At 34.1% G+C, this 12,882-nt stretch overlaps 1 protein-coding gene across 1 annotated transcript in view; it reads left to right on the top strand.

The window, feature by feature from the left end:
* Positions 1 to 1,764: 1,764 nt before the first annotated feature.
* Positions 1,765 to 12,882, top strand: part of LOC109543645 — a gene marked incomplete in the record, with an annotated part of 106,667 nt that continues 95,549 nt past the window's right edge. Inside the window, 3 exon segments of the mRNA XM_048664930.1 lie at positions 1,765 to 2,078; positions 4,680 to 5,028; positions 8,077 to 11,359. Coding sequence (XP_048520887.1) covers positions 8,151 to 11,359 — 3,209 coding nt within the window.

The raw sequence follows: 12,882 nt of genomic DNA, 5'->3' as shown, positions 1-12,882 counted from the left end.
AGTACGGTTTTTTATGATCTTTTGACTAAACTTACTAGATGTTTCACTTATAGGGACAATTTCTGTATAAAATCGACTTTTTAAAATACCGTTTGTAATTACGCCATCTAGTGGTCATCTGAGAAATTTCAAAATAATTTGCAGCAAATTCTTTTCTTCAAGTTTGTTATCAAATTTTTTTCCCGATCACTCTACAACACATACTTTCCAAGATACCGCCGCTTACCATCCTAATTGCGACACCCTGTATATTCCAAAAAACAAATAAATGCATTCTATGGAAATATATGAATTCTCATTAAGTATCAAAAACAATTATTTGAAAACGTATGAGAACACAAGTTAGAATATACAATATTAGTAAAAGCTAACGAACATTGACAATTTTTATTCGGAAAAATAGCACTAAAAAAACACCCGTTTTCTAATGAAGATGCAACCACTCATTGCGGAGCTTTCTTCGTTCTCTTCGTTTCTAAGTTTCGTTCAATATACTTTTTGCCACAAAATGAATTTAAGTGAATTAATTCTTCACTTCAAGGAAAAATTCTCCAATTTAAGAATTCAGGTTGACTATAACATTTCGAGAACTTTGATACTAAAAATTCGTTCATTATTTATGGACGTTTCCATCTACAAAAACCAATTGAATACTTCATTTCAATGAAATGTTTCCTTCATTTTTCGTACTACTACCAAATAATATTTCAAGAACTATTTCGTACTCATATTGTTTTAGGTTTTAACCATACTCAATTTTTGTCTCCTCTTTTACCTCCTTCCTTCTACTTTTAAGATCGCAGTACCGTAAAGTTGAACATCTAGATCCCCAAAATAATATCAAACGTCTTGTTCGTGACGATAAAAAATTTGGTTTATTTTTCACTTCCAACTCTTTTGCTCCTCATATTTCGCGATGTCAGTAATTAAGTCCAAATACAGTAGCATTTTTGTCTTGATGTGCGCCAAATGTTTATTCTGTTCAAATCATGCCGATTTATGCAAGATGCAGAAAAGTTCAGCATGCGTCTATCGATTGATGGCAAACCACAGCACCAAGTTTCTCCTCCATGCAATATAGGAACAAACACAGCAGCTGATCATTGTTGTGTTCGAATATTAATGTGAATTAATTGTTCGGTTTCACCAAATTCAAATATGAACCAAATTTCACTTTTGGTCAGGTACCATTTATCACCATCAACAACAAGAACTAATTCGGAAGCTGCCAGCAGTGTAACTTCTTCGGTTCCATTAATCCCAGAATCATTAGAAAACAGGGTTGTAACAGGGCGTAATCAATGTTCTATTGATTACCATAATTTTCCAATAATACGCTAAAAATTATAATATCGCAGATATGCAAATCATTTTAATGTAAAAACAAAGAGTTTCGTGGGGGTGCTGTTATGAGTCTCCTGACCACTCCATCTTTGGCAAAAACAGCTTTTTTACATCCGGCAAGTATGAGAAAAGATAATTTAATTTTCAGACACTTCACCTAGAGGAATAAAAAAAGCAAACGGAACTAGGGTGGTAAAATGATTGTTTTTAGTGCAAGAATAGGCGATTGTATCTCTTTAATAACTGCTTTCGATGTGTTTATTCCAAATGACTATCAATGCAATTTCTTCATACATCATACATAACAGAATCCGTTACTGTTTTTTGCAGATCAGCCTTCTATTACCTACCTCCGCGTTTCGCTACCGCTCACAAAAACAAAAGAACTGAACGTCACGCGAACCAATCTTTCGCTACTCTGGCTACTCAGTAAACGTTGGGTACTATTGCGGGTACCACGGTTCTTTTAGTCGAAGTGGACCGGCTTTCGGACCAAAACAAACTCTTTGCGATGTATTTTTTAATTCGGACACGTGGGTGATTCAGTTTTTACTTTGTCGGTCTTGGTTGGGCAAATCTATCAGACTTGCCCATGCGAAAGTAGTGTAGTTTATGTCCTTGCTATATGGAACAGTTATTAGTTATAACTGTTGCTTGATTATTAATTGGCATATCTAGGAGCCCTTCAGTTTAACGTATGTTAACTTTGGATTACTATTTTGCTTTCAACTAAGGTGTGTATATGAAATATTGCAACTTTTTGTAAGAAATCCATCAAGAATTGACCAAACTTGCCAATAGTACTGAGCAGAAAATTGTCTTTGGTTACTTCGTTTTGTAAACCTTGAGTGTGACGACTTTCATTATCAAGAAACATGGAGTTAACAAATTGTTGAATGTTTTCAATCGTAAACCAGTTCAGATCTTGTAACCAAATTTGTTGTCCAGTTAATTGCCTAATTAAAATGAAATTGGGTTGCGATAAACCAGTTGAGGAGTCAAGTACTATCTGACATTAATTTGGAAACAAAATTTGGATTTATTGTATGTAACTGGTAGATTGATTTAGATACATTAGTTATCCTTGCGACCCTTATAAGATTTATTTACTGTTTTATTTTTTCATTCAACAGAACAAAAATAGTTCAGTGCTTATGATTAAGTCTATCACTAAACTGGCTGATTGAAAATGAAATGGAATAAAATGCAACGAGTAGTCGTTTACGTGCCTCTGGTTAGATATAAAATATATAAGAATACCTAAAATGAAAAAATAATCTTAATAGGATGGCAGAAATAAGACGGTAGATATCAATCTTTCGCTATCGGAACAATAAATGGAAAATAAACTACATATTATGAATTGAAATTAACTACTGGAAAATATTCTGAAAAATAGGAAATTTATTATACTCAAGATGCGAAGATTATTTCTTTTGAACTTTTGAGTGAATAAATAAAAATGAAATAATCGAACGGTTTCGAACTTGAATTATATTAATTTAAAAATGATCAAGTTGGTTAAATGTCTAGGTTGAAAATCACAATATAGTAGAAAGTAGTCAGTCAAAAATTGATTATCATAACATTTAATTTACGGCGATTACGGCTGCACTATAGATGAAAACACAGAAAACCGGATAAAATTTGGATACCGATAAATAACCGATATTACTCGTTTACTCAATAGCGCGGTCAGCGCTGCGCTAAGTGCAGCGAAATCTCACTCACATCAAGGTTTCGCTTTATCGCTAAAAGCGGGAAGGAGGTGACGCGGTCGCACCAAATTTTTTTATTATTAATAATTATCTTATAATACCATGAATAAATTTATTACCAAGTACATATTTAGCATTATATTTGTTTCTTGAAAACATTTTTTTTCTGGGAGCTTTGCAGCCGCCACTCATTCGGTTTTACGAGTTTATTTTAATTACCTAAGTACTTTCATTCTTCCAACACTTTTCAACAAAATATTTTTTAAAAGTAAATGCATTTAAAAATTGCATTGCATTAATTACATCTGCATATTAAAGAGTAGGTAATTTTTCAAATTATACGTCGTATCCTTTAGTTCAGTTCAATGCTCGCAGCGTTACTTTCAATTTCATAAAGCTGAAAACCGTTCCGCATTTTTATGCGCCCAACCACTCTCATCACTGTCCAACTCTAGTTCATTTTTCTAGAATAATTTAATTAACAATGACAACAATCAGCTAGAGTAAAAACGTTGAAGTAGGAAAATCAGACAAAATAAAGTTTGGAAACGGAAAATATTGTTCACTCAAAAAATAAAAATGCATTAAAGCTAAGCTGTTTGTTTTAGTCATTTCATGTAACATCATCTGGCTCGAATAATTTAAAAATACTTTTACACAGTTCAACTGACGCAAAAATACCTAATTGTGCTTTTATGTTTTGGCTGAAAAATTTAATAAAGTTTTTAATGGGATTTTCAGCAGCTTTGCGCTATATTAACCGGATATTTTTAGATTGTATTAAAAGTTTTCAAGTACCTACGCATTTCGATGTCAGGCGAACTCACTCAGGACTGTTTTTGACTGAAATGTTCAAATTTTCATGTTATTATAATATATTTACTTAGAAGGTTAGGATAATGATCCAAGGAAATTGTACCATAAACAATTTGTTTTCAAGTGAAAAACAAACCTGTTTAGAGCGATTTCTGTTAAGTGAACTTTTATGAAATTTGATTCAAATAATATTGAGAAAAACTCAGCATTTGCGTGTCTTTATCGTGTAGCTTTTTGGTACATGTGTATGTATGTACATACTCTATTTCAAACACGTGCCCTTATCATAAGTTTGGCAAAGTAATTTGTCGCTCCTGCTGGCACTACTCGCAAGCTCTTTTCCTGCTTAGTATTGCGATTGTTACAAATTTCAAACTTTCGTACTGAATATTCATAAGATTATTCTTCTTTAAGGTCAGCGCGTTCTAGGGAGCATTTATGCGGCTCAACTTTCCTGAAGAAATTGAATAAAACGCTACATATTTTATACTTAAATGGTTCAAAACTGAAAAATGTATTTGGTATTTACCTGGGCATAGCGATTAGCTAGAAAGACGCAAGTTTTTTTAGTAGAATTTTATAATGGTAAATTCAGTAAAATGCAAGCAATTTTGAAATTGAAAGTGGATAAAAGTTGAAGTTTATATTTAAAATATGTTTATGTCGCTTAAACAAACCAAGAATTTAGAAAATTTTGTTTACTTTTAAAAGCATTCCAATATGAACTTAAATTGCATGAATTCGGGTCAACGTCTTTACAATTTCATTGAACAAAACTGATTTATTTTTGCGTTTTTTCAGGTTTCTGGGCTCACAAAGTCCACAGATGATTTGAGCAAGAAGCAACGACTCATCTTAGCGGACCCAAAACTGAAGAAACCGAAGATTGTAAAGTCGACGGTGGTAAAAACGGCCAAAAAGCGAAACGCACATAAGCCAATTAGTGATAAAAGCTTGTTTTCCAATTCAGAAGAAAGTCTTGGACATTTAGATGAAGTGTGTGATGTGATCGGTGCGACAGATAAATTGGTGAAAGTGAAAGATTGTGAAGATTTTCGCCGATCGGATGATAGTGGAATCAATCAACCTGTGCGAAAAACCATTGACCATCCTCAGGATTATTGTGGAGAAATTGAAAGTAATGGTAAAGGTTCGGAATTTATATGTTTGGGCGTTTTAGTTACTTTCACTCGTGAACTGGGAAAAATTCTCTTCTTCTTCTGGTTAAAGGGACAAAATTCTTTTTAAAACTCAATTATTATTCATATAGCTATGAACAAACATTATAGAGAACAGGCATACAGAAAAAACCAACTGCAAAGTTTTTGCTCAATAAAACTAGCAATATATTTGCATTGTTAAATAGACACGCTTTTGAAAATTGCGGCTGGGAAGCGAAAAAAATTTAATTTTTTGAAGAAACCGTTATTCCGAGATGTCGGTTATGATCCGTTGAATTTGTGAGATTGAGTGCATACCAGCACATTTATAGTCAATACTTAATTTGTTGCATATAGTGATTTCCTAATAAGCATAAAAATTAATAAGCAAATATTCTGCTGCTGTTAAAGGCTTGTCCAATATTGCAGATAAAAACACTTTAAACTAATTTATCAAGCCTCATTAACCCAATTAGAAAGTCTACTGTTCAAGATACGATTTTGTTAACCACAATATGAGTTCTTTTAACATTAGTTCAAGAATTAATGCAAAACCGTTATTGATGGACCGCAAATTTAACGCGTAGCTTTTGAGGATGAATATTTTCTTTTAATTGATATTGAATATGATTTGAATAATTTGGAAAATGCTGACAGTCTTAAGTTATTTTCCGCGAAAAATTATGAAATAAATTTCGAATCCTTCGTAACTGTATAAAAAGTTTAGACATTTTCGTTCGAATTTGAAACAAAAAACAAAAAATTTTCTATCAAAAATCGAGCAGAATAAGCGAAAGTTTATAACAGGTTATTTGGAAATCTCATCATCTCAATACCTCTGAAGACTGTAAGAGTTCGTTAAAAAAATTTAGTTTTTTAGTTTTGACAGAATTTGCTTTGCTTTACTTTTTACTCGAAAACGCGCTATTTTGTAGAGTTTCACTTAATAATACTGCCGATCTGAAGGTCTTTTACGAGAAAATTTACAAGATAAATTTATAGCTTTGAAAAAATTTTACAAAAGTTTTCCAGCGTCGAGTTCGGGACAAAAACGAAAATAAATTCCTCTCGTTTTTTCCCGAAAACCGTTGAGGTTTTTTCCAAAACCGATCACAAAACTAAAAGTTTTTAATCGAAAACGCAAAAAACCATTATTTTCACATGATTTTCTTCTTTTGTGATAATAATGGTATCTTTTTAGCCAATTCATGACTGAATTAATTTTGCTAGAAAATTCTCCTCATTCATCGGTTTGCAGGGAACTTTAGAAAACCCATTTCAGCTTCGAATTTGGCACAAAAATCAAATAATTTTATTTATTTTTACCGAAAGTAATTAGGATTAACTTAAAAAAAAAACCACCAAAAAGCAAAATTTTACAAAGAAATATTTGGAATAAATAAAGTTTCTATTAGGCAATTCTTTCGACGCAAAAATCGCATTATTTTTTAGTTTTACTTAAAATACTGACAATCTTCAGGTATTTTCCGTGAAAAATTATATGATAAATTTTATTGGAAATCTCGCCTCCTTAACCGCTTTACAGATATTTTTGGAAATCTTTTTGCAGCTTTGAATTATGGACAAAACCCTAATAATTATTTCTGGGTCGTTTTCCAAAAATATTTCCCGAACTGAAAAAGCAAAACTTTAGAATCATTTATTAGTTAAACTCTTGGAAACTGGGATTCCTTCGCTTCTAGGTCAATATTTCTGAGAGATGAGAGCGATCGTAACGAAATGTATTTAATCTGTCCTTTCTGTTTTTAATTTCGAGAAAGGCTGTACAAACAGTTTTTTTGCAAGCATACAGCTACCAACCTTTGTTTATTTTCTTACGTATGTAACTCCATAAAGAAACAGGACAAGAAAAACATGCTTATGCGTGAAAACAAAACTATCTTCTTCTTAAGAAAACAAAAACTTTAACAACCTAATGGAAAGAGCACAGAGAGTGACAAAATAACAAAATAAACAGAGTTATCAACTAGAAATTTAATGTTGTTCGTTTGATCTTTCTGACAAATATTTTTTCGGAAATAAAAATAGTTTAAATAAATTTCGCGCGAAAAATGTGCCTGGCTATAAAACATCTCGACTGGCTCAGGGCCTCAGGATAAACAGCCAATTAAAGGTTCACATTATTCAGAAGAAATTAGGGTATCTATCTAATCTGAGATTGCCCGCAGAAAGATTTTAATTTTGACCAATAAAACCTGACAGTATTTAAAGCCTGCAAAATATGCATATTTAATTTTTTGGCTTATTTTTTAATTTAAATTTGGTTCAAGAATAGATGATTGATTCGATAGAAAAACTTTTCACATCGTTCAACCCGCTCGGAAAATATTCACAGCCAAAAGTTAGAGAATATATAAGCTTCGCGTTAAATTTGCGGTGCAGTGCAAGTACTTAGATGTGAAATTTGATATATTCTAGAATTCTTGATAGTCAAGAACAATTAACGTTATTGGCCACAAGCCAAATACCCTAAACTGATGAAATGTGAGGAGTTTACTTAATTGTTTTAATTTTAACCAGTTTAACTGCTTAAGTTAGCATATGAAGCCGTCAGTCTCACAATTTAATACTTGATCAAATATACTTGATAATATAATGATTAATACTTGATCAAATAGAAGAAAAATAGTACGCTCTTATAATTACAGAAAAAATCTAATAAGTACAAAATACCTTGAACCTTCATTTAAGCAGCTAAGAGGAAGCACATAAAATGACACTGTACTTCTAGGCCTTATTAGTAAAATCTTTTCATAGAAAGGAGAGCACGATTGGTTATAAGTAAAATAACACTTCAAAAATACCTGGAAAAAATTGTAACGGATAATTAAATTTGTCTATGAACAGAAATATTAATATAAGTTAATTGTTACATTTTATTCTTTGACCATGTTGAGCACTTGAAGCAAACATATAGAAAGAGGTTTCATTCGAGCTTAAACATATTTCTGTGCATATGTTTGCAGGAAATTCAATCTTTCACCTTGTGGATCTTTTAATAGACTTGTCTGTTGCAGGTCTAGGCAGAGCAACACCACCTCAAATTCATGCTGTTGCCGCAAAAATCATCGATCCTCTTGAGCCCAACTCCATGATGAATCTAAACGAATCTCCGCCTCGGGAAATACCTATAAGCGATTCCAATTCGTCGAATTCGGTTGCAAAAAGCCATTGCAACAACCTTCACAATAACTCAGTTGATTTCATCGAAATGTTAACATTGGACGCCAAAGAGTTTCTGACTATTAAGTGCGTTTGTGCAGTGAAATCCGACGCACGGCAGGCGTTTTGTAAAGAGTGTTTCCGCAATTACAAAGGATCGTTAGATAATATTAACGGGGAAACATCCGAAAATAAAAGCATGGATGCAGATGAATGCGGTGGCTTATTTAACGATGACAGCGTTTTAATAACCGAAGCAAATGGCTCATGTGAAGCAAAATTTTTAAACAATAGATTGCCAAATGCTAGAGAAATTGTCGTTGAGACACACAATAACGGAGAACAAAAGCCTGATTACAAAACGAATGATCGCTTAAGCTACGCAAAATGTACGACTCAACCGGAACCAATCGATTTGAGTCAGTCTTGCGTTTGTTCAATGAAGCAGAGCACCGAAATAAACAATAAAGCATATGACGACCAAAATGATAAAGAATCTAGAACATGTGATGAAATAAAACGAGTGAAAAATGGAAACAATTCTGCTGGGGATGAAGCTGAGGAGCCTGAAGGTTTATTGACGAATGCCATAGAGTTGGATTTAGAACGAGCTGTCCGGAAATTTTTGCAAGTGGGCTCCAAACCTCCAAACCCTTGTGCTTTGGGCAAAGAGCTTCAAAAATGTGCTTGTCATTCGATGGCTGATTCGAACCACAACCTGCTTTCCAACATCCTGAAAGCCATTCAAAGCAACTATCAAAGAGCGGAGCTCGAGCAAAGTCAGTCGCACAAATTCAATGCAGGAAAAGAAAGCTATGAAGAAAGATGTAGAAGCACACAAATAAACGCCACAGAAAGGACAGAAAATGAAAATTGCAGTAACTATATCGATTTTCCGGACACAAACAAAAATGGTAGAGGATATTGTAATGAGAACGTTTTCTTAAGACGAACCGAACCAGGTCCAGAAAGTCCTGATGAAACTGAAAGTGGATCTTCTAGCACAAGTTCAGTAAGTTGTGAGAGTAAAAAATTGAAATTTACAAACGGCGTGAAGCAGACACTCGGAGATCCAGGAGTCACTTCTTGCAAAGGTCGTGGGACTAATGCGATACAGCCAATTATAACTGATCCTCAAAATAAACTGATTAATTTGGAAGCAGTAAAGCCAAAACAAACGTGTGTAGAGTCTTGCAAGTGCATTCAAGCATCTTTGGCGACTGTTTCTGAAAGCCAAGTATCCGTTGAACATGCGGCAATGGAAAACCTAAATGGAAGCAATTCAAGAATCCTTGATGAAACAGGAAATGTTGGGTACGATCAAGGAGGCACGATAGCTAACAGTTCTAGTCCGGCTTCTCGCAGACATTGTCAGCCATCAAGTTCTTATGCAGTTCTCGATAGTAAAATGTCGCAAAAAAGTGAAAATGTAGTTCCTTCAGCTGCAAGTAGTTCGTTGATTTCAAGTTGCACGGAGGGAATCAACTGCTGCTCAAAAAGTGCAGTTGATTTTTCAAGTTCATTCAGTTGTGAAAACACAGGTTTAGCTAGGCATAGAAGGAAAGATATAGTAAACGGAGATTTACCCAATTCTGATGGATTTGAAGCAAACTTTACTGGAGCAAATGGTGCAAAAGTGAATGAAGAAGGCACTCGGGAAGCTGCAGATTCAGTTAAGTGCGCTAATAATCCTACTTTCGCTGCTACCGGTAACGAGCCTTTACGCGACAAGGCTGGTAAAGATGCTGCATTTGCAAGCTCCCCAACTTCAGCAGCATTAGCAGATCTTGTCGGTGTAAATCGTGAAAATATCATAAAGAAAGAAAAAAACAAGGGAATTGACCTTGACCCTAAAAGCATGCTGGAACACGTCGTTAATCCTGCGAGTTCTTTGCCAAACTCTTCGGAAAGGCTCCCCAGCAGGAGCGACCATCGTCAGCAGTCAGCCTACGGAGAATCGTGCGCTTCTCTTGGATCGATCGGTAGCGATGGACGCTCGCAGGAGCAAGCGCCGATTTCCAGTCGCGAATTTGCCGTCAACGTCGTTCCCAACGACGCTGCCGGGATCCGTGTTTCGCAGGCCTCTAATCCTGCTGCTGTCAACCTTTTGTTGACAGAACCCCCGTCTGATTTCTGCCAAACTTGCACAAGCTCAGAAGGCGCCCGTTCTGAGCAAGTGAATCTAATCGGGCCTCGCATTGCAGCTGCAAAACAGCAGGAACTTACGTGGGAATTTCGAAACGGACGGCTTGTGTTTGCAGAGAACAGAACAAATTCAGCTAGTTTACGGCCAGGTGCAGAACAAGTGGTTTGTTCAGAATCTTCTCCTACTTTGAAAGTTGACGAAGGAGGGCATCAGTTGCGGGAAAATTTGACCGAAAATCTTCATGGATCTGCGGATGGTGATGCTGTAGATGCAACAGATCAACAGGCTATCAGTGAACGATTTCCATTAACTTCCAGTGCAAAAATTGAAGTCGAACCACCTGTTCCTCAGATTAACAACTGCTCAACAGATGGCTCAATTCTAAGTTCAAACCACATTTTATCGAGCAGGGATATTAATAAACGTGCAGGAGATATCAATTCGAGGCTGAAGTATTTGGAGGATAAGTTGAAAAAAGCTGGAATAACTGATACCAAAAGCTCAAAGCATAGTGAGGAAGGCACTTTGATTGTACCTAACTTGAATTGTGCCAATAAAGATAACACTGAGCCAGATAAAAACAACAACAGAAACAACCTGGGATGTTCAGTTGAGGCTCAATCCAGTTGCGATTGCGGCCATAATAAAGACATTTCCAAAACTCATCAATACGTGGCATTTAATGGGAATCTGCAAGAAGAAAACGGGGACCTAAAAGTAATAAATTACAGTGACTTTCAGAAAGATTCTTCTGGTTTTTCTGAAAAGGAAATTGTAAGCAGAGGCATCGAAGACAAAGGAATTAATAGCGAAAGTGAAGATTTTATTCCGGACGGTTTCCAGGATTTTTGCCAATTTGATGTGAACGACTTAACAGGTCTCTCTGCATTTGATACTAATGAGTCGTTAGGAATCTACGATGAATTTCTTGAAGACAGCTCCTCTGATGAATCGTGCGACTGTGTTGAAGATGACCATTTTATTGTTATAAGGTAGGTTTAAATTAATTGAATAGTTTGCATGATACTTCTTAGTTAGTTGGCGCCTATAATTATTTAATTTTGCCATAGTTTGCCACATTTTAATGGAACTTATCCAATCCACTTTCTACATGCCCACATATATTTTGCAATTAAGTCCACTATTTCAGTTGTCGTATAACACGAGTTTTTATAAAGTGGTTGGTCTTTAAAATACGAATTTTCTGTTAATCCTGGCCGGGTTAGTGAAGTAGAATCTGAGGTAATTTAAATTTAATCTAAATAACTAAATACTAAATAATAATAAAAAAATACATAAATTTCTTTGATAACATTTTAAAGTTGTCATATGTACTCTGAACTGAACTGACGCTAATATACATTCATTTAATTTCCCACTTGACTGTTGGAAAGGTAAACTCCTAATAATTACAAAGTCTTTAAAATTCACATAATTACAACAACCAATTATGGCCGATTAAATATTCAAAAAAACACATAACTAAAACGAAAAGCTTTGAGTTGTTTGTCTAATGTATGCATACCAGATTTATTTGCTTTGATAATTTTTCTTTTGGCTTAATTTAATCTTAGGCAACACTCCGATCATAATTTTTTTCCGCTTTTAGCTTTCGTTTTAGTAAGTGAATCTAATGTTTAAAGGTTCTGTTCTCATAGTTTTCAATGGATAATAGATAGTTTGTCTTATGTTATAATTTTAGATTTTTTTTTTAGATATTTATGAAAACTGATTTGTTAAAGTACATAAAGTAACAGTAAAAAGCAAATAAAAACGTGAATTTTGCATTTTGGAAAACTAAATTAAACTCCTCGAGCTTTCAACAGTTGGATATACAGTTTTACCAAATAAAATAAGAATAAATTTAAAAATACGTGTAAAATACGGGTGTCTATTCCAAGCAGTTTTATCTCGGTTTGAGTAATGGTGTAAGATATTGTAATACTCCTAAAACGGGTCTATTTTAAACTCTTTCTAAATATAGCAGCGTAATATCAAAATTAAACAGATTTTTTCCACGCAGGACATTGCTCGGGTCTTATTTAGCGGATGAAAATGCGATAACTTATTGATTGTTTAATATTGCGATACGCAGATATCTTTACTGCTTATATTATTCGTGTAATTTTTATAATAATTTCGACGCTTTCTTGTTGTGTCCGATTCCTACACCGATTCTATGCAATAAATTCATTTAATGCTATCTTGTACTTAATAACTAATTTTACAGGCAACATTTAAATTCAATTTGTAACCACATTATACAGTACATCCGAAAACAACGTAAATGCCTTTAATTTCCTAATGTATTGTATATTTAACGATTGATTTCTGGCTCGATTTTGTATTCAGTTTGCTGTTGTTGTTATCACTTTGATAATATGTTTCAACCAAAAGAAATTTTGTTCCGTTTTGTATGAGTTTTTGGAAAACGTTTTGTATGAGTTTTGGAAAACGTGCCATTGATACAATATTATACAAATACATATATCTACAAATATATTGCGTGTTATAA

Source organism: Dendroctonus ponderosae, unplaced genomic scaffold, assembly GCF_020466585.1.
Source record: "Dendroctonus ponderosae isolate FM_Combo_2020 unplaced genomic scaffold, Dpon_F_20191213v2 Dpon_F_20191213_3, whole genome shotgun sequence".
Taxonomy (NCBI): Eukaryota; Metazoa; Arthropoda; class Insecta; order Coleoptera; family Curculionidae; genus Dendroctonus; species Dendroctonus ponderosae.
The sequence above is the reverse complement of the archived record's forward strand: the minus strand, read 5'-3'. Positions and strand labels throughout refer to the sequence as shown.